This window comes from Dichomitus squalens (assembly GCF_000275845.1).
Source record: "Dichomitus squalens LYAD-421 SS1 unplaced genomic scaffold DICSQscaffold_9, whole genome shotgun sequence".
Taxonomy (NCBI): domain Eukaryota; kingdom Fungi; phylum Basidiomycota; class Agaricomycetes; order Polyporales; family Polyporaceae; genus Dichomitus; species Dichomitus squalens.
The window spans coordinates 249,058-272,104 of record NW_006766891.1 but is presented as its reverse complement, the minus strand read 5'-3'; the positions used below and the strand labels follow the sequence as shown (position 1 = coordinate 272,104).

At 57.7% G+C, this 23,047-nt stretch overlaps 12 protein-coding genes across 12 annotated transcripts; 6 read left to right on the top strand and 6 right to left on the bottom strand.

The window, feature by feature from the left end:
- Window positions 1–914: 914 nt before the first annotated feature.
- On the top strand, window positions 915–4,126 carry DICSQDRAFT_160912 (uncharacterized protein). The gene is made up of 9 exons (XM_007364531.1): window positions 915–1,019; window positions 1,076–1,133; window positions 1,189–1,352; window positions 1,410–2,596; window positions 2,651–2,751; window positions 2,799–2,903; window positions 2,968–3,027; window positions 3,082–3,328; window positions 3,386–4,126. The coding sequence occupies exons 1-9, from the start codon at window positions 976–978 to the stop codon at window positions 3,922–3,924; spliced, it is 2,505 nt and encodes an 834-aa protein (XP_007364593.1). The 5' UTR covers window positions 915–975; the 3' UTR covers window positions 3,925–4,126.
- Window positions 4,127–4,315: 189 nt separating this feature from the next.
- DICSQDRAFT_103927 (uncharacterized protein) lies at window positions 4,316–6,310 on the bottom strand (the record flags this gene model as incomplete). Its single annotated transcript, XM_007364530.1, has 6 exons — window positions 4,316–4,679; window positions 4,990–5,100; window positions 5,339–5,699; window positions 5,794–5,969; window positions 6,019–6,127; window positions 6,190–6,310. The coding sequence occupies 6 exons, from the start codon at window positions 6,308–6,310 to the stop codon at window positions 4,445–4,447; spliced, it is 1,113 nt and encodes a 370-aa protein (XP_007364592.1). The 3' UTR covers window positions 4,316–4,444.
- Window positions 6,311–6,483: 173 nt separating this feature from the next.
- Window positions 6,484–6,654, top strand: DICSQDRAFT_58189 (uncharacterized protein; the record flags this gene model as incomplete). The annotated part of the gene is made up of 1 exon (XM_007364529.1): window positions 6,484–6,654. The coding sequence occupies one exon, from the start codon at window positions 6,484–6,486 to the stop codon at window positions 6,652–6,654; it is 171 nt and encodes a 56-aa protein (XP_007364591.1).
- A 26-nt stretch (window positions 6,655–6,680) lies between these two features.
- DICSQDRAFT_57539 (UMP-CMP kinase) lies at window positions 6,681–7,776 on the top strand (the record flags this gene model as incomplete). Its single annotated transcript, XM_007364528.1, has 6 exons — window positions 6,681–6,843; window positions 6,907–6,963; window positions 7,074–7,315; window positions 7,377–7,503; window positions 7,555–7,619; window positions 7,678–7,776. The coding sequence occupies 6 exons, from the start codon at window positions 6,681–6,683 to the stop codon at window positions 7,774–7,776; spliced, it is 753 nt and encodes a 250-aa protein (XP_007364590.1).
- Window positions 7,777–7,957: 181 nt separating this feature from the next.
- Window positions 7,958–9,234, bottom strand: DICSQDRAFT_57916 (uncharacterized protein; the record flags this gene model as incomplete). The annotated part of the gene is made up of 2 exons (XM_007364527.1): window positions 7,958–8,089; window positions 8,146–9,234. 2 exons carry the CDS (start codon window positions 9,232–9,234, stop codon window positions 7,958–7,960), a joined length of 1,221 nt encoding a protein of 406 aa, XP_007364589.1.
- Window positions 9,235–9,628: 394 nt separating this feature from the next.
- DICSQDRAFT_135491 (carbon-nitrogen hydrolase) lies at window positions 9,629–11,223 on the top strand. The gene is made up of 12 exons (XM_007364526.1): window positions 9,629–9,734; window positions 9,795–9,883; window positions 9,940–10,099; window positions 10,158–10,226; window positions 10,283–10,353; window positions 10,404–10,452; window positions 10,499–10,573; window positions 10,630–10,708; window positions 10,765–10,834; window positions 10,885–10,913; window positions 10,975–11,030; window positions 11,086–11,223. The coding sequence occupies exons 1-12, from the start codon at window positions 9,659–9,661 to the stop codon at window positions 11,178–11,180; spliced, it is 918 nt and encodes a 305-aa protein (XP_007364588.1). The 5' UTR covers window positions 9,629–9,658; the 3' UTR covers window positions 11,181–11,223.
- Window positions 11,224–11,305: 82 nt separating this feature from the next.
- DICSQDRAFT_135488 (uncharacterized protein) lies at window positions 11,306–13,808 on the top strand. Its single transcript, XM_007364525.1, has 6 exons — window positions 11,306–11,549; window positions 11,609–11,680; window positions 11,740–11,802; window positions 11,886–11,985; window positions 12,043–12,700; window positions 12,760–13,808. The coding sequence occupies exons 1-6, from the start codon at window positions 11,536–11,538 to the stop codon at window positions 13,050–13,052; spliced, it is 1,200 nt and encodes a 399-aa protein (XP_007364587.1). The 5' UTR covers window positions 11,306–11,535; the 3' UTR covers window positions 13,053–13,808.
- Window positions 13,809–14,645: 837 nt separating this feature from the next.
- Window positions 14,646–15,376, bottom strand: DICSQDRAFT_57442 (uncharacterized protein; the record flags this gene model as incomplete). The annotated part of the gene is made up of 2 exons (XM_007364524.1): window positions 14,646–14,905; window positions 14,953–15,376. The coding sequence occupies 2 exons, from the start codon at window positions 15,374–15,376 to the stop codon at window positions 14,646–14,648; spliced, it is 684 nt and encodes a 227-aa protein (XP_007364586.1).
- Window positions 15,377–15,534: 158 nt separating this feature from the next.
- DICSQDRAFT_146208 (bifunctional 6-phosphofructo-2-kinase/fructose-2,6-bisphosphate 2-phosphatase) lies at window positions 15,535–17,852 on the top strand (the record flags this gene model as incomplete). Its single annotated transcript, XM_007364523.1, has 13 exons — window positions 15,535–15,710; window positions 15,801–15,892; window positions 15,943–15,986; window positions 16,038–16,097; window positions 16,150–16,170; window positions 16,226–16,278; window positions 16,340–16,482; window positions 16,537–16,916; window positions 16,970–17,098; window positions 17,153–17,281; window positions 17,340–17,400; window positions 17,455–17,546; window positions 17,616–17,852. 13 exons carry the CDS (start codon window positions 15,535–15,537, stop codon window positions 17,850–17,852), a joined length of 1,617 nt encoding a protein of 538 aa, XP_007364585.1.
- A 252-nt stretch (window positions 17,853–18,104) lies between these two features.
- Window positions 18,105–19,392, bottom strand: DICSQDRAFT_126280 (uncharacterized protein; the record flags this gene model as incomplete). Its single annotated transcript, XM_007364522.1, has 4 exons — window positions 18,105–18,321; window positions 18,397–19,021; window positions 19,081–19,285; window positions 19,348–19,392. The coding sequence occupies 4 exons, from the start codon at window positions 19,390–19,392 to the stop codon at window positions 18,105–18,107; spliced, it is 1,092 nt and encodes a 363-aa protein (XP_007364584.1).
- A 475-nt stretch (window positions 19,393–19,867) lies between these two features.
- Window positions 19,868–20,447, bottom strand: DICSQDRAFT_84293 (uncharacterized protein). The gene has a single exon (XM_007364521.1). The coding sequence runs from the start codon at window positions 20,238–20,240 to the stop codon at window positions 20,055–20,057; it is 186 nt and encodes a 61-aa protein (XP_007364583.1). The 5' UTR covers window positions 20,241–20,447; the 3' UTR covers window positions 19,868–20,054.
- DICSQDRAFT_135483 (uncharacterized protein) lies at window positions 20,438–22,052 on the bottom strand. The gene is made up of 2 exons (XM_007364520.1): window positions 21,155–22,052; window positions 20,438–21,096 (listed from the first exon to the last, which is right to left on the bottom strand). The coding sequence occupies exon 1, from the start codon at window positions 22,031–22,033 to the stop codon at window positions 21,533–21,535; it is 501 nt and encodes a 166-aa protein (XP_007364582.1). The 5' UTR covers window positions 22,034–22,052; the 3' UTR covers window positions 20,438–21,096; window positions 21,155–21,532.
- Between the last annotated feature and the right edge of the window lie 995 nt (window positions 22,053–23,047).

Sequence of the window (23,047 nt, the reverse complement as noted above, 5' to 3'; positions counted from 1 at the left end):
AGCGCTCATAAGGGCGTCCGTTTCTGACATTAGCGGCCATCAGAAACTAGGTTGACTTTACGATGACTGCTGAGCGGTGATCACAGAGCTACAGAGACTATGGTGAGATATCTCTACACAGTACATGTACGGTCAATGGCTGATAGATTGGTGTTACGACCTGATCAAGGTAGAAAAGAGAGGCGGGGGAAGTGGACGAAAGACGACAAATGAGGGGGCCGGGGAGCAAATGAAAGACCGTGGAAGACCGGAGTAGACGCCGTGCGGTGCATGATGAGACAAGCGTCGGGTGCTCGGCAAGCACTGGCAGCGCTGACGTCGGACCAAGTCTGAGCAACGCCTGGTGGGATCCGCACGACATGAGAACATGCATGCTGACCGCAGAGACTCTGACAGTATGCAGCGCTGGGGGCGGAGAGCGGTGGCCCTGAATGCGGAGGACGGGTTGTGTACGAGAGCGCTGCAGGAACGCTCACAGCGGTACTGTGTAATGTACTTATTAGTCTGACTCGCTTGGCGGGTGCGGTTCGGCCGGTGTCTTGTTTGCAGGCGGGGATGCTGCCTGATCGGGGCGGTTCCGGCGTCTGTGGGGAGTAAATTGGCCGAGAGGCCGGAGAGGCGTGTGCGGTGATTGGGTGCCTAAGTAGGGCGGGAGAAGTAGCCGGAGAATGAACGCCGGGGAATAAAGGTGGTCGCCGTCGGCGAGTAATCCCTTCTCCGCCCGGCGTCTGCCCTCCCTCCGCCACTCCCACAGGCCGCATCCTGCCATCTTAACCTCCCCCCACTCAACGTCCTCCCTCCCTTCTCCCTCCCCCATCCTCCTCTCCGCCCCCTTCTCTCCACAGCCCCGTCCCCCGCCTTTCCACTCGACCCCCCATCCCTATCGTCTCCGTCTCTCCTACTCCCCCCACACCACTTCTCATATCAGCCCCGCTCACCTCTCAAGTCACCGTTGACCCCACAAGCGCGCTCACCATGGACCAACCCATCGCAAACGCAAACGCAAACGCAAATCCTTCGTCCGTCCCCCTCGTCCCACCATGCTCTCTGTACCTGATCTTTGTCTCCCGTCTAGCACAAAGACTCCCGTCGTCAGAGGTGCTCGGGCATGCACCGTGTGTAGGCTTGCCAAGGTGCGTTCCCACCCTCCCCTGCTTGGCGCCTGTCCGTTCAACCGTTTCGATTCAGATGAAATGCGTCGGGGCGGAGGATGGCACCAAACGCTGCCAACGCTGCCAGAGATCAGGTGCCGAGTCAGTCTCTGTATGCTCTCTATCTGCTGCGGTATCCTCATCTCCTCGTCGCAGCTGCATTTTCGAAAAGCATCGTCGCGGCCGCAAGCCTGGCTCAAAGTACGTCATCTCCCCACAGTTCTTTGTCCATTTCTGATACTGATCCATTGCATACAGACTCTCCGAAGCTTCGAAGATGCTTCGTCGTCTCGAAAAAGGCCTCAACAATGCCAAGGCAAAGCAACCCAATCCCGGTCTTCCCCACGCTTCCACCTCCGCCGTACCATACGGCCAGGAGGGTGGTCTTAGCTCCGCCAACAACGGCACGCACTCCGGTGCACAGTCCGATTCCGATATGGAAGAAGAGGACGAGTACCGCCAGGACGACCAGGCGCTCTACGCCGACCGCGAGATCCGCAAACACATGCGCAGTTCCTTCCTTGACGTCGTTATGAACAAGGAACCTTCCGCTGAGCCCGCTCGGCCCCAGTCAGGCAGCCCCTCCGATCGCTCCTCGTTCTTCCAAGCTCAAGCTAAGGCGCCCTCTCAAAGCCCTATCCGTTCCCATGGCTCCCCGCAGCCTAAGCCATACAGCGCGCTTTTCGCCTACGCCCCCAAGGATCCCGTCGCAGCCGGCATCATTTCGGAGGCAGACGTCAGCAAATACTTTGATGCCTTCTTCCTCCGTCTGAACCCCTTCATCAACCTCTTCGACGCCGCGCTTCATTCCCCGGACTACGTCCGTTCCCGCTCGCCATTCTTGTTCACGACTATGCTCATGGCGTGCTGCAAGTTCTTCTGCCCGGCCAGCTACCCCGACGTCAGACGCCTCGCGCACGAGTGGTGCGTGTACACTTTCGCCGAGGGCACGGAAAGCGTCGAGACCGTTCAAGCGCTTGCGTGCATGACGTACTGGAAGGAACCCGCTGATCGTAGGACATGGACGTACATTGGGATGGCCTGCCGCATGGCTGTCAACCTCCGCCTTAATCGCTACGTCGGTGGCCACCAGATGAACGAGAGCATTGATCAGATGCTTGAGCGTAGGAACAGAGAGCGCGCCTATCTCGTCCTCTTCGTCCACGATCGCTCGCTCAGCATGCAGACGGGCAAACACTGGATGCTTCCCGAGGACGAGCTCGTGCGGCACTCAAACAATTGGCATAAGGAGGGTGCGATCGGCCAAAACGCGGAAATCCGTCCCGAAGACGTGATCCTCGCCGCATTCGTCAACCTTCGCCTAATCGGTTCCGAGGCCACGGACACGTTCTACAATCGTACCAACATGTTCGAGAATCAGCTCGACAAGTATAACGAGGAACTGGACGGATGGCTGGCAACCTGGATCGCCGAAATGCGCAAAGGTAAGCTGCCTTTATCTTCACTTTCCTTCAGTTTTCTCAAATTGTTGCATGCAGCATCTTCGGCAACTGAGTTCCACACATCGTTCCTGAACTTCTTCCAGTCGCATGTTAGATTGTTCCTTAACACCTTCGGCCTTAATCTCTCGAATCTCGAGGTAAGCTAGCTTCCTTACCAGAAGATTTAGTCCTGATCATCTTCTAGGCGAGGCGCATTATGCCCAACCCTCAGGCAGTGCGTCAGTGTCACCAGAGCGCGCGTACCAACTTGCAAATAGTCTCCCATGATTTCGCCGCAATGCATGTTCTGGTAAGCCCCTCTGTTGGTACGTTCGTTTATCGCTTATGTACATGAATTCGTTCCTTTGCATTAGCAGTACTGCCAAGAGTCGATCACTGTGATGTCGGCCTACGCTGCCATCGTTTTGCTGAAGGTATGTTTCATGAAGCTGACGCGATTGAATCAGCTAATGGCGGCCCTTTCGAAGCTGATTCGAAATCCTACGACGATGATCCACCTCCGGGAGAATGTTGAGGACATCCACGCCCTGATCAATAAGACAGCTGATGCGTATCAAAGTGCCGGCCATCTCACTGGTTCCGAGCTTGACTCTGCCGCATATCACGCCCGCTTTCTACGACGCTTGACAGCGATGCCCCAAGAGCAACGTGCTCGTCCACAGACGGAGAGAAGTGGTTATAGGCCGGAGGGTGTTCCTCCTTCGTTTGCTCAAGGTAGCGTTATCCGCGATCTCAAAGTCGTAATTCATATTCATTGACGGACATTGTCAGGTCTTCCACCGATTCGTGCTTCTCAGCCGTCGGTGGGTTTACCGGTGGACGCGTTCTCCGTGCAGCGTTCTGCAGCCTCTCATGGACTGAACCCACCGCACCTCGCTCCGTTATCCATCCCCGGCTCCACCAACGGTGTGCACAGCTTCAATCCAAGCTACCCCGACTATGGCATGGACGCTGCAGTTCGCAACGGTCTGTCACGGCACAATGGGAGCGGCGCGCCGGCATCTTTCGTGGGCGGCGATTCCGACGACTCGTACTTCAACTACATGCTCGGGGAGATCCCTTACGCCGACGGTTTGTTCTCGACAAGCGATGGCTCGCCACACTCCGGTATGGGTCTCATGAGCAACCACAATGGTGGGGCGACGGACTTCTCGTACGGTACGACAGCGCCGTCGAGCCATTATCGCGAATCTGGCTTGGCTCCTTCGCAGATGTCCACGTTTGGTTTGGGCGGGCAGGGGCCCAGCCGCTCATATCAGCATCTTCCCCCAATGCAGCCATACGTCACGAACGGCTTTGACTCGCGTTGAGAGACTACGAGATTATCGCATCCACATTTCCCCATGTCCAGCCCGCATCCAGCATTGAATCTTTGGACTCTTCGCACGTCGATTGAGCGGGTCTTGTTCGTTACCCGTTCCGCGCACTCCTCTCATGTCTTTTGAAGCATGTTTGGAACATTATAAGAGTGTAATTCTCGTCTCCTGTGTCTCTTGCCATCTACATCGCGTCAAATACGTTCTGCCGTCTGCCACTGTCGACGTTCCCCCATGTTACGCAACCATCGTCTCAGCTGTATCCTCCGTCCTGCTCTCATGTTGCGTTCCCCTAGCCTTGTCACACACCGTCGTAGTATTGTTATATTGTCGCTGTCGCCATTTTCATGTTTATTGTGTACAATACAATATGAGCTGCATTAGCATGACGCTGAGCAAGAGCACAGCCGCTGTAACTTCTTCCAAGCGTGTGTTGATTGCAGCAGAGTAGCTGACGAAACCACCGTCGCTCTAGCATCTCACTGGTGTACTACGCGAACACGACACAATGATATCAAGAGTCGACCCCTATGTAGAACACTATGACATCTCTCCCTACCGCAGCAACGATTCTGGGGATACCTCGGCATGCGACAAAGTCAAAGGAGCGCACGTACAGCGGGCGCGGCGCGATCTGAAATGCGGTCGGCTGGGAGTGCGTGTAGGCGACGTTGTGGACGTGTATGACGGCGCCTTTTGCAGGGCTGCTGGTCGACAGGGCGAAGTAGTCCGGGTAGGTCGGACACCACCTGTTGATGCGTGGACGTGCGGGCGCCCGCGGCATCCGTCAATTAGCCTTTCTGTCTAGAGATGACGACGCAGGGCCGGGGACGCATCACTGCCCATGGAGATCCCGGGTCGTCTCACGACTGCTCCGTAGCCGTAGCCCCTGAGAGATGCTGCATTCTTTCGCGACGGTCTCGAGACTCGTTAAGCGATCGATGATCCGTGACATGCGGATGCAAAGCAGTTGCACGGACGCCTTGACGCAACCGGGCCGCGAGCTTTCCCAAATGCGAGCCGGCCCTTGACCATACAAGAGAGCACGAAGGTACGTACCTGAACTGATGGCCTCCCTCGGCAAAGCTCGTGCCAGTCACGTAAGGTTTGCCTCCGTACAAGTTGCCCATATCCCACAGCGAAAACTTTGAGCCGTAGGCGGCACCCACGCTGTATCGGACAGGAGTGCGAGGAAACGCAAGCAGGATCAGTCAATGGGAAGGCCAAGCGAAGCTAGGCGGACAGCGAGAAGACAGCAGCATCGCAGCCGGCGGCGCAGGCGGCACCTTCGCCATTAGCCTGCGGCTTCGGCGGGTGTCCGGCCTTCGTCTCCCTCTGCCCTGCTCCGGCCAAGAGCCCGGTTCTCGTACGTACGCGAGGCGCAAGATACCCAAAACAAAATACTCACAAGTCCGCCGACGGGTCCCGACGCCACGCGACAGAACCGGACCATTTTGTGGACAGGCCGGAGGCAGCATCTGCGAGCGCGCGAGGTTCTACAAGCTCCAAGACAGAATGGTTGCGCCAGGAGTATTGCTCGTTCTCGTCCGGGTCGGACCGCCAGTCCGTGAGGAAGACGGAGCCCCGGCAGTCTGCGACGATCAGCTCCTTGCTCGTCGACGGGTGGGAATCGACGCTGGTGAGGGGGTGGGGGAAGTTGATGACATACGCCGTAGGTTGCGGACGTTCAGGGAGGGTCGCGCCGGGAGAAGGGGGCGAGGCTATATTGAGGTTCGGGTTGAGGTCCCAGACGATGAGTACCTTGTCATCTGTGGTGCGAACAGTGCGAGGTCCGGACGGCCAGGGGCGCAGAAGTGAGTGCTATCGTAAAACATTGGTTCGAGAAGTGAGATTAGAACTCACCGGACACGGTGGCGACATAGCGCATGCTGTCTTCGCTCTGCCCGCCGCAAAAGGTCATATCGTTGACCTTTCCATGGTGGCCACTGAGGCCGCCACCGAACGGGAAGATTTCTTCCTCGGACGAAGCGGATTTTGATAGGAGGTAGAGGCTAAAGTCGGCGCCTGCAACGGCGAGCCTGTGGGGAGATGAGGGCGCGGGGGAGGGAAAGACAGGTAGGCACGTACTCTATTGACCAGACATCGGCCGAGGAGGGGGAGCTGACGCGAGAGGACCAGGCGATGGCGGTGATGCGAGAGCCAATGTGGAAGTTGGCTATGGTCTTGCAGGAGGATTCTGACTGGATGCGGGGTGCGCTCAATGGACTGAGGGCAGTGGCGGGCGAGGACGAGAAGCACTCACCAGGAGGAGGACCTCGACGGAGTGGGCGCCGCCGACAGCAATCAAGTCTGCGGCGTCGTCTTCGTAGCATGCGCGGACGACATATACCTCTGTGCCGTGCGAGTGGCGGACATCCATGGCGAGACCGTCGAGGCTGCCGTCGAGCGTCGCGTTCGCGTTCGCGTTCAACGCAGTCCGAGTCCGGGTCTCGCGCGCGCGGGGGCCACGTGCGCGCGATCGCGGGTTGTTTGCGCGTGTTGGGGGCACGGGACTCTCTGCAGGCCACAGCGCGGCCGACAGCGAGCGAGTACATGCCTCCACCGCCCAAGCATCCCAACCCACTCCTCTTCGTCGCCGTCTCTGCACTCTCCTTCGTCGCATTCTACGCAACGCTCAAGCACAGATCAGTCCACTACCCGGCGTCCGCTCAGCCTCGTCAGCACGACCACCCCCTCGTCCCTCCCCGCCACAAGGATTCCTGAACGTTCCCATCCCGCTTCACGTCACTATGCCTGCCATCATTGACAAGATTGCGGACGCTCTCCATCTGACCAAGCACTCTCACAACGACTCTGCCCCGGACGCCGAATCTCCCAGCACGTCCGCTCCACAGCCTGCATTTGACCATAACAAGGTCACCGTCCTCTTCGTCCTCGGAGGCCCCGGTGCAGGTGAGCACGTCTCTCAGCCCTCTTTCTGAATCTACCATGACTAGCTGCGAAACCGTCACCAAGGCAAGGGCACCCAGTGCGCGAATCTCGTCAAGGACTTTGACTTCTGCCACCTCTCCGGTGGGTGATCCACCCCGTCTACATGGTCCATCCCGCGTTCTCAGACTCCCTTCACCCTCTTCGTCCGCCATCTACCCGCCTCACCCCATCCCATTCTATTCGATCCTCAGCCGGCGACCTTCTCCGCGCAGAGCAGAACCGCGAAGGGTCCGAGTATGGCGAGATGATTCGGCGGTACATCCGCGAGGGCCAGATCGTCCCCATGGAGGTCACCGTCAAGCTCCTCGAGAACGCCATGCGCGCCGCTCTCTCCGAGAACCGTCCCGGCGAGGGCTGGGCAGCCGGCAAAGGCCGCTTCCTCGTCGACGGCTTCCCGCGCAAGATGGACCAGGCATTGAAGTTCGACGAAGACGTGCGTGTGCTGCAATTCACGATCCTCGTCGCTTCCATGTGATTTCACGCAATACACCCAGGTTTGCAAGTCCTCACTCGTTCTGTTCTTCACCACGACCGAAGAGGAGATGCTGAAGCGTCTTCTCGAGCGTGCCAAGACCAGCGGTCGTGAGGACGATAACGAAGAGAGCATCCGGAAACGCTTCCGTGCGTATTTGTGGCGCTGGCGGAACGATCGCGCATTGACCCGCTCTCCAGGTGTCTACAAGGAGCAGACCATGCCAGTCATCGAGCACTACAGCAAACAGGGCAAGGTCGCAACCGTACGTCCCTCGCAACCATTCATGCCGCGTCCTGTTCCTTAGCATTTACCATGATCAGATCGACGCGACGGCTTCTATCGAGGAGGTTCACGAGAAAGCCAAGGCGGTGGTTGCGCAGCTATTCTCTGGGGATGTCAGCCGTAACGTCACTGCCTGAAGGACCCGAGGATAACGTAGACAGCTAGCGAATATTAGAACATGGGAATCCGATCTGCATCTATATGCGTGTATAACGTGGAGCTACAGTAACAATGAGCAGTCAAGGATGATACAGTGGAGACTTAAACTTCTACCACGCTGGTATTCTAGTGGTACAAACGCGAATCCGTAATCGCACTTCAGACGTACAAAGAAAATCCGGTGGAGTCGCTCATCGGCGTAGCTGCAGTGCAGGTCGCCTTGCCGCCGTTGGGGATGGTGAGGATATCCCCGTCCGCGCAGACGAAGTGCGCTCGCAGATCGATGTCATCCTGTTTGTATGCTCGTTCGTCAACTGTCAGAGAGGCGAATGAATAATTCCACTCACCGGCTCCCATTCCCAAGCCCCGCAGCGGAGGTACTCTACGACTGTCGGGCCGTCGCCCTCCGCAACGACCTTGCCGTCCTCGTCGTACCTCAGAGCTACGTGCGCTCCGTCCTGGTATGCGGCGCCAAGGACCGCACCCGCCTTCTCCGCGAACGCAGCGCGAGTAGCCTCCGAGTCCATGTCGTAGCTCGGGTCCCTCATCGGACGGACGATGACGACGTCGAGCGCAGCGGTGTTCCCCTTGGGCCCGAGCACGTCCTTGCCTCGCGGGGAGATCCTGAACGCAGGCTCCAGCCTGTCCACATTGACTGTGGAGAGGAAGTACACGAAGGGGCCGTTCAGGTCCACGATGGGCTCGTCTTCGGTGCTCTGTTCGTGGGGGACCCAGCGCTGGGTCGCGGGGTCGTAGACCTCGACGACGCCCGCGCCCTCGCGGGGATAGAACTTGGCGCTGGCAGCGTACCAGCGCGTGATGTTCTGGAGTGCGGCGGTCTTGAAACGCTCCATGCTGGGATCGGACGCGCGGAGGGCCTCGGAGTCGTGCAAGATGGACGCGTGGAGGGCGGTGGACGTAACGACGGCGGAGATCGACACCTGCTTGGGGGCGGCGGGCAGCCCTGGCGTGGCGACCGGAGGAGCGGAGAGGACGGTGACGGCGAGGTTGAGAGCAACCGAGCTATGCTTTCCGGAGACGAATGCCTGGACAGACTTGAGCTTGTACTGGATCGGATCGTCATGCTGAGAGGGTGGGAAGAGAGAGGAATACAATGCGTTCGCAGTGCCGCTAGGGACGAGGGCGAGGTGAATGCGGGGAAGGGGCTTGCTGCTTGGCTGATTGTTGAGAGCGTTGATCAACTCGTGGAGGGTGCCATCTCCAGATCCGAGGATGACAGAGACGGGATCGCTGCCGGCAGCAGTGGCTGCGAGGAAGTCAAAGACGATGGTTCCGGCGTGTCCTGCGCTTTCGGTCGCGACGACCTTGTCGGGCGTGATGTTGTGTTGGGAGAGGAGAGGGAGTACATGATTGTCGAAAAGCGCTTTCGAGGAGCGATCGCCCGAGACAGGATTGTATATGACGAGGAGAGGCATCTTGGGAGTGATACGCGACGGCTACTCGTTGAAAAGGTGTAGATGCCGCTGCTCCTGCTCCCGGTGGTGGAGATGTCGATTGCTGTGGATGAAGACGAAGTCGCTGGGCGAAGCGGGCTGCTGGAGAAAGGCGCCCGTGTCGAGAGAGAAGCGAAGCGAGAAAGAGGCGCCCCTAGTATGTAAGGCGCCTCAGACCCATGGGCGCTTGCCGGCCATTTCCCCACATCTGCCTCAGATCTGAATCTCGATCTCTCCGGATTGGCTTACGGCGATCATTCTCTTATCTTATCTATTGCCCGCAGTCATCGATCCAAGTCCGTCTCCCACTCAAGTCGGCCCACCCAGCAAGCGTGGTCCGATGCTCCGTCTACTTTCCCGCTCTCTTACCCCATCCTTTCCTCGCTCCTCGTTCCTTGCACGCGAAATGTCCTCCGCTCCTGCCTTCAAGCCATTCAACCTCGCTCTCATACAGCTTGGCCAGGTCGGCACCGACAAAGACGGTCCGTTGTCTGTTTCTGACGCGCTCTCCGTCCGAGTATTCACCCCCGCGCCTCATACAGAGAACCTCAGACATGCCAGAGAGATGATCTCAAGAGCAGTCACCGGTGATGGTGACGCACATCCCAGACCAGACCTTGTCGTACTGCCCGTCGGTCAAACTTGCCCATTCTCATGGAGCCTGTTCTCTGACCCCTCGCCTACTAGGAATGCTTCAATTCTCTTTATGGCCACCTTCACTTTCCAGTATATGCCGAGACGATTCGGTTCACGCCTGACAAACCGTACGACATTGCCTCATCTGAAAGCCAGACCGTAAAGATGCTGTCAGCTGCCGCCAAGGAAGAGGGTGTCTGGCTTCTTGGAGGTATCTACCACAGCCATGCTTGGATTGGATATATCTCCTCCACAAAGGCTCTCTCTAGGCTCCATACCTGAACGGGATGCGGGAACAGGGAAGCTGTACAATACTGCGACTGTCTATTCGCCCCAAGGTGTGGTTATCTCATTGAACGTCATATAGTAACCGCCTGCATGCTCTACCCTGCAGGAGAACTTGTCGCTACCCATCGCAAGGTCCACTTGTTCGATATCGATATACCTGGGAAGATCAAGTTCAAGGCGAGTCACCTTTTCGTAGACCGAAGAAATGTCCCTAAACGGTCATGTAGGAAAGCGAGACGCTCAGTGCAGGAAATACCCTCAACTATTTCGATACGGGCAAGTGGCATGGTGTTGTGGTGCGACCGCGCTAACACTATAACAGACTTCGCGCGTATCGGACTCGGGATCTGTTATGACGTTCGCTTCCCGGAGCTGGCTATGACTGCAGCTCGCCAAGGTTCATGTATTCCTATCCTCATCGAACATGTATGACAACAAGGTACGACACTTCAGGCTGTCAGGTGTTGATATATCCCAGCGCTTTCAACACGACGACGGGACCTCTGCACTGGGAGTTGCTCCAACGGGCACGGTACGTTGAAGGAGATGGAACGTCGTCGGTGGGGACTGACGCGTCGGCGATCTCAGAGCGGTCGACAACCAAGTATTCTTCTCGATGTGTAGCCCGGCGCGGGATTTGAAGCAGAGCTACCACGCGGTAAGATCTTCCTCTATACACGGGCGGCTGAGATGTTGAATGTTCGGTAGTGGGGCCACTCTATGGTCGTTGATCCAATGTAAGCACGCTGGTGCTGCGACCGCAGGCGGGGGTGGAGACTGACAGAGCGACACGTTCAGGGGGACAGTGATTGCGGAGGCGGGCGACGAAGAGGCCATCGTGTTCGCGCAGATCGGTAAGGGCGAGGAGAAGTGGCTTTCTGAAAAGTTTCAAGCTGACGAAGGTGCCAGATCCGAAAGTGCTCCAAGACGCGCGGGCGGGGATTCCGGTGACGACGCAGAGGCGGTTCGATGTGTATCCGGACGTGAGCAAAAGAGTATTGTAGTGTATGTGAATGACATGGCCAGTGTGCTGAGTACAAGACAAACGGAGGATGCTGCCACTACATACACAGTGCCTGCCTGCGTCAGTACATAGTGCCTGCCAGTGCTTGCTTGCACAGCGGTGGGCGACCCGATCGGATAGCGTAGCGCCCATTGTGCCTGCCATATTGACGAGCGTTGCCTGAAAAGGGAGGGCACAGTCGCGAAGATTCGAGGAGATTCCACTGCCTTCGACAGACGAGCATCCTTTTATCGCCTTCTCTCCTCCCCCGCCCTCCTCACCTTCCCTGCCCGTACCCGTCCAAGCCACTCACAGTCCCCCCAGCTCATCCTCCCCTTCAGTCCTCTGTCCACACCATGGTCAAGGAAACGTACGTTGAACTCGGATCTAATCCAATCACAGCGCACTGACCCTTTCGTCCCCTTTCAGCAAGTACTACGACCTCCTCGAGGTCTCGCCCGACGCTTCCGAAGCCGATCTCAAAAAGGCCTACCGCAAAAAGTGTGCTCCTCGCCAGATACCGTCCCTCGAGACCCTTGCGCTCATTCATGACGTTCCAGGGCGCTACGGCTGCATCCAGACAAGGGCGGTGACCCAGAACTCTTCAAAGAAGTGACCCACGCGTACGTCATTCCATATCGTTCTTTCGCGGGCCAAATATTCACCCACACTTCGCCCTTGCGTGTTTCCATCCGTACTCGCACAGATACGAAATCCTGTCAGATCCCCAGAAGCGAAGTGTATACGATGCGCGCGGAGAGGCTGGCCTCACCGATGCTGGCGGCATGGGTGGCATGGACCCCCAAGTGCGTACTGACTTGTCCGACGCTCCGATACCCGTGCTCACGCATCCGCGACTCTAGGACCTCTTCAGCCAACTCTTCGGCGGCGGCGCATTCTTCGGAGGCGGAGGCCCTACGCGCTCGCAAGGCCCGCGCAAGACAAAAGACCTCGTCCACCGCGTGCACGTCACGCTCGAGGACCTCTACAAGGGCAAGACCACCAAGCTCGCGCTCACCCGCAACGTCATCTGCGCCAAGTGCAGCGGCAAGGGCGGCAAGGATGGCGCTGTACGCCAGTGCAACTCGTGCTCCGGCCGCGGCATCAAGGTTACGCTCCGCCAGATGGGCCCGATGATCCAGCAGCTCCAACAGCCCTGCGACGAGTGCAGCGGCACGGGCGAGATCATCAACCACAAGGACAAGTGCAAGACCTGCAACGGCCGCAAGGTCGTCTCGGAGAAGAAGATGCTCGAGGTCCACATCGACAAGGGCATGCGCGGCGGCCAGACGATCACCTTCCGCGGAGAGAGCGATCAGGCGCCAGGAGTCACGCCCGGAGATGTCATCATTGTCATCGAGGAGAAGCCGCACGAGAGGTTCAAGCGGCAAGAGAACGACCTGTTCTACGAGCAAGAGGTCGATCTCTTGACGGCGTTGGGCGGTGGTCAATTCGCTATCAGGCATCTAGACGACCGCGCGCTCATCGTCAACATTGCGCCTGGCGAGGTTTTGAAGCACGGTGCGTACATGATGACTGCCGATGCGTACATAGACGGATACTGAGGCACACATACGTAGACGAGCTGAAGGTGATTCGCGGTCAGGGCATGCCCTCACAACGACACCACGAGCCCGGGGATCTCTTCGTCAGGATATCCGTCAAATTCCCCGACAGCATCAACCCCGAGGTTATTCCTCTGCTCGAGCAAGCATTGCCTCCCCGTGAGCCTCTGGAGAAGTTCCCACCATCCATCCACCTCGAAGAGGTTGAGCTGGATGAGGTCGATGCACGACAGCGGGAGCGAGCGGCGGGTGAGGACGCGATGGACGAAGACGACGAACATCCACGCGTCCAGTGCGCGAACCAGTAGTGTCCTGGAGTCGCGCGGGATGCTTGGATCATGGACATCATATCTCCACACGCTGCTCCGTGGTGGCATTGTATTACTGATAGAAGCGGCCGTGGAGACGAGGAGGAGTAGTGTGTATCGATTACTGTTGCATTGTCTACCGCATTCGCTTTGCACCTCATTCATAGTTTACGTCACCTAGTAGCATCACTCGCTAGATGTTGCGACAGCACATTGTTCTGATAGCATGGGTTCTTGGTCTCTCGTGTGTTTTGCGCGTGTCGAGGGAGCGAAAGAAAGATTTGAATGGCGAGGATGCGAGACGCGCCTGGCACGTGAACGCGAACTTGAACCGCCACCGCCGTCGTTGGCCTCGTTCTGACCTCACCGCGACCCCGCTCTCTGCCCCTCCCCACAGCCATCCCCAACCCTGTCTTTGCTCCGACCTGCTCTGCGATCGCTGCTGGCCTAAGCTGTAATCGCACGACACGCCTTTCCGCCTTGACATCAAACACGCCCCCCATGGCCACCCCGTACAATCCCAGCGAATCTTCAGGACCTCCGCGCAGGCCAGACATGAAGCGCAAGCTCGTCGTCGTCGGTGACGGTACGCGTTCATCTCAGCATCCTGCCTTCGCCCCCACCTAAACGTTCGCTCGCGAAGGTGGTTGCGGGAAGACGTGCTTGCTCATCGTGTACGCGGAGAACAGGTTCCCAGAAGTGAGTGACGAATTCTACCGCCCCCTCTCGCCCTGTCGTATTCATCACGGCTGCAGGCGTACATCCCCACCGTGTTCGAGAACTACGTAACTCTCGTGAACTACGACGGCAAGCTCATCGAGCTCGCCCTCTGGGACACGGCAGGACAGGAGGAGTACGATCGTCTGCGACCGCTGAGCTATCCGGAAAGTAACGTCATCCTGATCGTCTTCTCGGTCGACTTCCCAGTCAGTCTCGCCAACGTCCAGGACAAGGCACGTCCGTTCCTCTGTGTCCCCCAAGTCCATGTTCCGGGCTACATTCTGAGCGTACCCCTTACACAGTGGTTTCCCGAGGTGGCGCACTTCTGCGAGGGCGTGCCGCTTATTCTGGTCGCGACGAAGACGGATCTACGTAGAGACGAGCAAACGCGACGGATGCTTAGTGCGCAGGGCCAGGTGCCGGTCACTAGCGAGCAAGGAGCGATGGTTGCACGCGAGATTGGCGCAAAGTACATCGAGTGCTCGGCGAAGACAGGCGACAACGTGAAGGAGGTGTTCAACCTTGCATTGAAGGAGAGCGTGCGGGGGAAGTGGGGAAAGATGGTGAAGCAGCGACGGTGCGTTATCACATGACGACACTTGGATGACCACCCGGAGGGGAATCTTTGAGGTCCCCGCCGCGACACGACACGATGAGGAGGGTGAGAGGAGGTCGAGGGGCGCGTCGCATCCAGTACAGACGGCTGCCTGCGGAACCAAGCACCCAGTCCGGCGACGTTTAACCGTCCAGCTACCCCACAGCATAATGACCATCGTACATAGCACCTGGACATTGCTTTCGAGACGATCTATATCAGCACACAGTAGACTTGTTGGCGTTGGGTACTGTACTGACTCTTGCTTTCTGCTATTATCATTCTGTTTTCGCATGCGATTTGTTACCGGCGAGTCTCCGAGCAGTCCGTATCGAGGCGAAGAGCAAGTAGAAGAACATTACAGTCATTGTGATCGCTGTTCCTACATCCACCCATGCCAAGTCTTCGCGCACTCCCACCGGTATGACAAGTTGTAGCTGCTCATTGGGCGACGAGTCTTTGACTAGAAACAGTGGTAGAGGTGGCCATCCGGGATACGAAGCATACGGCTTGAGAAGTTCAGGAACTACTATCGGTCCTAGTGAAGAGCAACAAACAGTAAGCTCGAAGATGGCGGCATCCGACGACAAACCCACTTACTGTCATCGATGCACGCGAAGAAGCCTATAGGGTGCTTGAGCGTAATGGGATGGAACGCTGCTCCGGATGTCTCGGTTGGCCTGCCATAGCGTGCGTGCAGAGGAACGTCGACGGTGAAATTGGTGGCTTGCGCTCGAAGAGTAACGTGCTTATGTGTAGTGACGAGAAGCACAGAACCATTCGGATGTACAGCAGACACAGGCCGTTCGAGATCCGCGTCGCCCCATACCAAGGAGGTGTATTCTGGGCGCTGCGCGAGTTCGTATTGGTCCGCATAAACGTGCGGGTCTAGTTCGAGTAGAAGATGGAATGTGCAGTGGTCATCCCGTGAGGAAACATTGACAATTGTAGAGAGAGTGAAGTGGAAGCCCTGGGCGTCGAGGGAGGAGGAGAAGGTAGCGAGGGGCATGACGGGACGGAGCAAGGCCTCGAGCTCGCAGCCGCCGTCGCGCTTCCGCTTCCGGACTCGGACACGACCCTCCGCGATGGCCTCCACCATATCCTACCATCGCTCTCAATCGCTATCTCTCTGTAACTCCTACCATCATCACAAGCATCCTAGCCTAGATGTCTTCCGCCGATACCCCGGCTAAGGGCGTCCCGCCGCTCTCCGACCAAGAGCTTGCGTTAGTAGATGGCGTTCTCAAGGACATGACCGAAGGCGAGAGCGAGCCCACCATCTCAGTCACCGCTACGCCCGATGTCGGCACGCCGCCAGCTATGTTTGGTGCCGGAGGTCCTATGTAATTTGCTTCATTTCCTGTTCATTGAGGCTACACATTGATTGAACACACGTTGTTTCCGTGCCTCGTCTTCAAACTTATTCCCCTTAGGCTCAAGCAGTTCGACCAGTCGACCGCAACGAGCAGGGCAATCTCCCAAACAGCCACTCCCCCCAGATCTGTTGTCGGAATAGGCGGCAAGGGTATGTTCATCTCGTGAACCCCAGTACATACATTCGCTGAGCTACTAAAGTCGGGAAGCCCGACTATTCCGAGGCCAAGATCGTCCTTGCCATGGTATGAAGTTCAGTCGAGAGAACGCTTCGTGAGATTGACCCGCTGGTAAAGGTTGGATTGCCCGCGCGAGGCAAATCTTATCTGAGCAACAAGCTCATGCGGTACCTCAAGGTCGGTCATCGGTTATCACAGGTCGCTAGGCGCCCCTAACAGAGAAGAACAGTGGTTAGAGTACAGCGTCAAGGTGTGTACGTTGCGTATCGTGTGTGACATTCCGAGCGACTGACCCGCGGTCATAGGTATTTAACGTCGGCCAGTTGCGGCGGTCGCGCGCCCGCCAGAAGGCTCAGCAGTAGGCCGTTTCTCAGCTCTGAGCTCTGAGAGACTCACGGTCACCCACTATTCACTCACAGAAGCGGAAAGCGTGAGGATCACACGGCATCATACTTCAGCCACGACAATGCCGAAGCAACGAAGCTGCGAGATCAGCTTGCAACTGACAGCCTCGAGATGCTCATTCAATGGCTCAAGGAAGGCGGCAACGTCGGAATACACGGTATGCTATGTACGTGCAGTTGTCCAGCCATACTCCTGACGCAGGGTTCTTCAGATGCTACGAACAGCACGCGCAGTCGGCGACAGAAGATCGTCGACCGAGTATCCCGGGAGCCCGGATTCGTCGTGATCTTCTTGGAGTCTGTCTGTGACGATCCTGCCATCGTAGCGGCCAACGTTGCCTTGAAGGTCTCTTCGGGTGATCCAGACTACAAGGATATGTCGAGAGAGGAAGCCAAGCGCGATTTCGAACGTCGTATTCGAGAGTACGAGGCGGTGTACGAAACGATCACTGAGCCTCATTTGTCGTACCTCCGCATCAAGAACGTCGGGAGCCAAGCTACTCTGTGCCATATCCATGGTTATCTGCAAAGTCGCATTGCCTTCTATCTGATGAACCTGCATCTCAAGCCCCGAAGTATATTCTTTTCACGGGTACATACGCACACATATTCAGCTACTCATCGAGCTAAATGCAATGTGTATAGCACGGGGAGAGCCAGTACAACGTAGAGGGCAAGATCGGCGGAGACTCTCTATTGTCTGAACGAGGTCTGCGTTACGCGCGAGCGTTGCCCGCGCTCATTACAGACAACATAGGCGATGCCGCGCTGACCGTAAGTAGGACACGTGTTTCTCAAAGCTACGCAACTGACCCTTAGGGTGCCTAGGTCTGGACGTCAACTCTGCAGAGAACCATACAAACAGCAGAGTATCTCCCATACCCAAAGCTGACGTGGAAATCGCTCGACGAGCTTGATGCCGGAGTGTGCGATGGCATGACCTACGAGGAGATTGAGGTGGGTGTTCGCCCCTGCTCCGTCGCCGGCATCGCGTCTGAGTGTTCGTATCCAACAGAAAGCGTACCCCGAAGACTTCGCCAATCGGGACGAAGACAAGTTCAACTATCGCTACCGAGGTATGTCGCCCCCATGGCGTCCCAGACCCCCCCTCTGAAGCACTTACCTCTCAGGTGGCGAGTCTTACCGTGACGTCGTCGTCCGCCTCGAACCCGTCATCATGGAGCTCGAGCGCCAGGAGAACATCCTCATCATCGGTCACCAAGTAAGAGTCGTACCCGTGTTCTCGAGATAGCAGCAGAGGGACTAATGGATTGGTTTCGTCCTCCTCAAGGCCATCCTTCGCTGCCTATACGCATACTTCCACGATCTCCCCCAAGCCGACCTGCCGTACATCAAGATTCCACTCCACACTGTCATTAAGTTGACTCCGAAAGCCTACGGCTGTGACGAGGAACGCTACACGCTCCCGATCGGGGCAGTCGACACCCACCGTCCGAAGCCAAAAGGCGGCCTACCACCCATCCCAACGCCCAAGACGGCTCGCGAGTACTACGCGAATGACGCCTAACTCCATAGAGGCAGCACGCGATCACACTCATGCAGTGTCATTGCTCACACAGAGATATGACAGAGAAGAATGCAACGCAATTGTAATATCGGATACACATAGTAATGCGCCGGTACAGATCGCGCAAGATGATCAAAAGAGTGTACTACTAGAAGATACATTGTCTATTAAGCCAGCTCGCGCCTGCGAGGGAAATCATAGTATGACGCACGCGATGAGATTTGCCTATTGCACCAGGGTTGTATGTACGCTTCAGGCATGGCTAGCAGTCTGAGCGAGAAGCTCGTCAGCGAACTTGACGTCGTCCACCGTGTGGATCGCAAGAGACGCGTTCGACGACGGGTTGTTAAGCCAGAGCCACTTGAAGCCGGCATGGTATTGAACAGCAGGACCCCAGCGCTGCGCCAGCCCGTCGCTGGGGTCCGTCCACTTCGACCACTCGTAGTAACGTGCACCATGGAGACAATTGCTATCCAGCACAGTCAGCGCCAGCGCCATCAACCAAACCAACGAAAAAAAAAAGACAGAGAGCGGGCGTACGCACAAATGCAGCATCTTCGGGAGGATCGCGCGCCCCCGCTCGAGTGTATCGTCCACGTGCACCTGGTGGCGGACCTCCGCCTCCTCCTCCGCGTCGTCCGTGCCGAGCCCAGTGCTGTACATGTCCATCAGGCAGCTGGACACCTCCCAGTCGAAGCTGAGCGGCTCGAACACGTCCTGCCGGTGGCTCACGATCGCCCACCAGTAGCCCTGGTCGCCGAGCTTGACGCCGTCGTACTTCCTCCGCCCCGCGTCCGAGTCCCCGTCCGGCACCGGGGGGCCGTACATCGCCTCGAACGCGGGCGGCGCGAGCGCGGGTGGGCCGTTGGGGATCGGTGCGCCGCCCAGCGACTGCTCGCGGTAGAACGCGGAGTCCATGAGGCGCAGCTCGCGGAGGCGCTTCAGGTCGAGGAGCATGACGCAGCTGCAGATCCTGTTCGCGTGGTGCCACTCCGGGGCGTACTGGTCCGGGTGGTAGGGCATGGAGACCGCGGCGCCGGGCTTGAACGCGTCGAAGCGGTCCCAGAGCTGGGTGGGGTCGGCGATGAAGAACGCGTCGGTGTCGACGAAGATGGCGCGCTCGACGGAGGGCGGGAGTATTTCGTGGATGAAGAGCTTCATCAGGCCCGCTGCGAGTGGAAGTGGTGTGAGCGGAGCGTGCTGTATAAATGTGGCCGGCGCGACTCACGGACGCCGGCGGAGTGGTCGGTATGGAGAGCACCTTCGCGTTGGATACGCGCGACCATGCTTTCGTGAGGTATCCGATAGAATTGCACGCTGATGTCATGCTGCGGGTGGGTGAGGAGACGGAGGCGTCGCTCAAGGTACTGTCGTGCATCGTGGTCGCAGATGATGTGGAAGGCGAGCGGACTTGAGCTGTACATGATGATGGACTACACATAAGACGGTCAGCCGACGCTGAAATATGTCCGCAACTAATGAGTAGTCGACATACCTTGATGAGGATAGAACCCTCTGCGGCGGAGTCCTCGGAGAACATGATGAGGGAGAACGTAACGCGACTGGGTGGGGTCGAATGTGTGGGATGCGAAAGGCTTGCATCTTGGGTGGAGGATAGGTTGGGTATATGAGCGTGATGGGGTATACGTTCGTGGGAGCCTTGAAATGCCGGCAGAGGTTGGACAGGATCATGCGGAGGAGTTGAGACGTCGAGGTCGGATGGGTCAAGATATTGGGGAGTATGATAGAAAGAGAAGAGGGAGAACGTGAGGACGAGGGTCACGATGACGGAAGCTACATGTCGGGGGCTGGGCATGCGGTAGGAAAAGGGGCCTTTGGAGAACACCCTCCGGTTTGTTGGGCTGGCAGAGTCAGAGAGAGGCAGGAGCTGATAGGAGGACGAGGACATGTGCGGCCCTCTGGGTATGAACGAGAGTGCTCAAGCAAACGAGGGTACGAACGAAAGCCAAAGGAAGATAGAAATACATATACATCCTGGGCGAGCGGATACTCTGGCGATGTTTAGCGTCGCCTGCGTTGCCGACGAGCGGATCGCTCGTTGCGACGCTCGCAGGCACCGCCAGGCAGACGCAAACGAGCTCCAACTTGTGCGATCTTAGTCCCACTCCAGCGCTAATATATCCCTGCCACAAGGATTGTCGTCCACTACGTCCCCGCAAGCCTGCGGCTGTATTGTAGACACTACATCGACCTCCACATGACAGAAGGCCATTTCTTTTGTTCTTCGTAGGGCGCGTGTAGCCAAAGTCCTCGGTACTTGGTCCCAAGAGGGCATGGTGTGAGGACGTACCGGCGCGCTGCTAGTAGCTCGGTCAGGGTACTTACGGATACCCCGGCCTTACTTCGGATTACCGTGGGGAAATGCATTTACGCACGTTGTGCAGGGCTCGAGGAGGACCTGAATCATTCAGAGGGTCATTGTTGGTAGTCCAACTCTCCTCCGTCCTCTACCCTCCTAATACCTACTAAAACCCCACCTTTCTTCACCCATTCCGGTGGGAGGCTTCCGTAGCCATCCAGCACCGGCTCCCATATCATCGTTACCGTCGTCTGCTTTAGGGCTTGCTTCCCGAAAAGCCTTTGCCGTGGGTAGGCAGTCCAGCCTCATCCTTCTTTCCATGTTTTTATGCCGCCGGTTTGTCACTTCCTTCCCTGACCCTCCTTTTGGATCACGCGCTCGCAGCGTAACTTGCATATGAAGTACGCCGTTTCGACTGCTAGCACCGCCCATCTCTGTTCGCGGGATAAGGCCACCTCTGTCCAAGACGGGTCCCTACAGGACCCAGTTCTGGAGATCTTGGCCGCCCCGGTAGACCCGTTTGACCCAGTCAGACTTGAAGGCTGTGTCGCCACCTCCATGCACGCAGTGACACACCGCTATCAAGAAACTCCACAGACCTCGCTTAACGACCCGCCGCGAGTCCGAAGACGACGAACGAGCAATCGCTCGACTCAAACGTGAAAAAGAAGAGGGAGGCAATGGTCTCACAAGGAGGCGCCAGAGGAAAAAAAATTGGTGTAACGCAGCCTCGTTGCCGAGGCCACGGCAGCGCGCCCAAGGGCGGACCGTTCGCCCGATGCCGGCTTCTCCTCGCACGCCGAGAGGCACGAAGCCTCGAGCACCCAGGGAGGACAAGATTCCCCCCCAGAACGCCCAGCAGCGCAAGGAGCGGTCATCAGGGTACTTGATCCGCCCTCCGCCAAGAGCGCACTTGGATCGAAGCTTCACAGACACGGTGATCAGCGATGTAAGAGAAAGTGAGGGGAGGATTAGACAGTACCTCGTAACTTGCTGAGCTTCGTTGGACGGCCCATGCTAGTCCGAGCGGGTGAAGGCCGCCGAACCCGCACCAGCTCATGTAGCAGAGTAGCACGTCCCGGTGCCGATGTCCTAGACCTGTAAAACCAGAGATGAGAGCAAACAAGTCCACGCCACATATCCAGTCCTAATCCAGGTCCATGTCCCCAGTCCAAGTCCACAAGCCGAGTCCAATGTCCACAATCCAAGTCCGAGGCACAGTCCGAACACGAAACCACAAATCCGTGACAGACGCAAACCAGAAAGCCGAAACTGACACCGCAACCACCAAGACCACATACCGAGATCTACGACCAGACCCGCAGTCGCAGACCCCACCACCACCACCAAACCGCCGCACCTACGCCGCCCGAGGGCGCTGAGCCTTCGTCTGCTTCCGGCCCGTGAGCAGCTCCATGTCGGTCGAGATGACCCGCATCCGCACGCCGGTATCCTTGTTCTTCAGACGGTCATTCCACTTCTGATGCGCCCAGTGCTCCGTCGTCGCCGCCGTCGGGCGCCGCTGTTCGAAGGGGGCCGTCTTAGGTTTCTTCGGCGCCCGGCCACGGTCCGAAACCTTGCGCCGGGAGGGAGAGGAGCGAGGCTCGGAGAGCTCCCCATCCGCTTGCTCTTCCTCGCGTTTGCGCTTCAGCGCCGCGCCTCTCGGCTGAGGGGTGGCCGCGACGGTGGCGGGCCGCTTGGGCTGGACGGACGTTGTCGATGGGGACCACTGCCGGGGGAACCCACGAACGACCCGAGGAGGAGCAACGATGGGTGCAGTCGGGCTCGTAGTGTTGGTCGCGCGCCCCGTCTTGAGCCTCTTGACCACCCGCTCGGGGCTGAGTGAAGAGTCGGAGGCCATTGAGTGGTCGAAGTCGTCCGCCTTGCGCTTCTTCGTCTCCTTTGCGCCTGGAATCGGGTATGTAACTCGGGACTGGTCCATGATGTCGATGGTCGTCGCGATGGTCGGCATGATGGAGGGCAGGGAGTAGGGTGGAGGGCTTTTCGGGCCGCCGCTAGAGGCCGAAGACGAGGAGCCAGAAAACATGGGGGGAGTGGGAGCCAGAGGATCATCTTCATAGACGCTATCGTCGTCGTCTCCTATGGCAGAGTAGAAGGATGCCTCGATGGACGTAGAGGATACGAGGGTCCTGAGAGGAGAAGGCGAGATCGGGACGTTTGAGGTAGATTGTGGGAGGCGCCTCGTAGGAGAATCCGAAAGAAGAGGGCTGGCAGGAACATCTGAGCACGCCGTAGCAAACGACGTGTCCGAATCGAGCGAGTCCAAGTTGGTGATAGAGGGGAGCGCAGGGAACGCTGGGGAGGCCACGCTTCCCACAGCTTCAGCGTCCTCAGAGTCTTCGATGGCGAAACTGTCATCGCCGCCGAAGAGGGACTCTAAGTCGGAATCGCTAAGAATGTGCGTAAGTGGTCAGATAATACACGGAGAAGGACGTGTCCACTAACCTCTCATCGTCAGATGCTCCGTCATCCTTTATGAGTGCATCCTCGAGCTCGAGGTTCGTGAGCTCAATCACGCGGACCTGCTTCTTAGCTGCGAGAATCTTTGACCTGCGCTGTTCTCTAGTGAGAACTTTTTTCGTGTCCTTCTCTGGCGTCGCGATGAAGAAGACGGCGTGCCCGCGCCGAACGATGACTTCTTCGATGAGGCCTCGAGTGTCCTTGCCGAGAGTCAGAGGCATGCGTGAGCCGGGGATGTGCTGCAGGCGAGGAGAGGTAGGCTTGGCTCCACCAGGGAGACGCATTGGCTGGTAGCTGATCTCGTCAGCGATGGGGTCGAAGAGGTAAACGTGGGCGAGAGTCATGAAGAAGTGGTCAGACATTGTGTAGGAATATCGCAGGTAATGCACAGCAG

Coding starts and splice junctions, on each gene's coding strand:
- DICSQDRAFT_84293 (XM_007364521.1), bottom strand. CDS start 20,240: ATGCATTTCCCCACGGTAATCCGAAGTAAGGCCGGGGTATCCGTAAGT.
- DICSQDRAFT_135488 (XM_007364525.1), top strand. Junction 11,681..11,739: donor AAAAAGGCCTACCGCAAAAA/GTGTGCTCCTCG, acceptor ATGACGTTCCAG/GGCGCTACGGCTGCATCCAG. Junction 11,986..12,042: donor TGGGTGGCATGGACCCCCAA/GTGCGTACTGAC, acceptor CCGCGACTCTAG/GACCTCTTCAGCCAACTCTT.
- DICSQDRAFT_135491 (XM_007364526.1), top strand. CDS start 9,659: ATGTCCTCCGCTCCTGCCTTCAAGCCATTCAACCTCGCTCTCATACAG. Junction 9,735..9,794: donor GGTCGGCACCGACAAAGACG/GTCCGTTGTCTG, acceptor CGCCTCATACAG/AGAACCTCAGACATGCCAGA. Junction 10,574..10,629: donor TATGACTGCAGCTCGCCAAG/GTTCATGTATTC, acceptor ACGACACTTCAG/GCTGTCAGGTGTTGATATAT.
- DICSQDRAFT_160912 (XM_007364531.1), top strand. CDS start 976: ATGGACCAACCCATCGCAAACGCAAACGCAAACGCAAATCCTTC. Junction 2,752..2,798: donor TTAATCTCTCGAATCTCGAG/GTAAGCTAGCTT, acceptor ATCATCTTCTAG/GCGAGGCGCATTATGCCCAA. Junction 3,028..3,081: donor CTGCCATCGTTTTGCTGAAG/GTATGTTTCATG, acceptor GCCCTTTCGAAG/CTGATTCGAAATCCTACGAC.
- DICSQDRAFT_135483 (XM_007364520.1), bottom strand. CDS start 22,033: ATGGCCTCCGACTCTTCACTCAGCCCCGAGCGGGTGGTCAAGAGGCTC.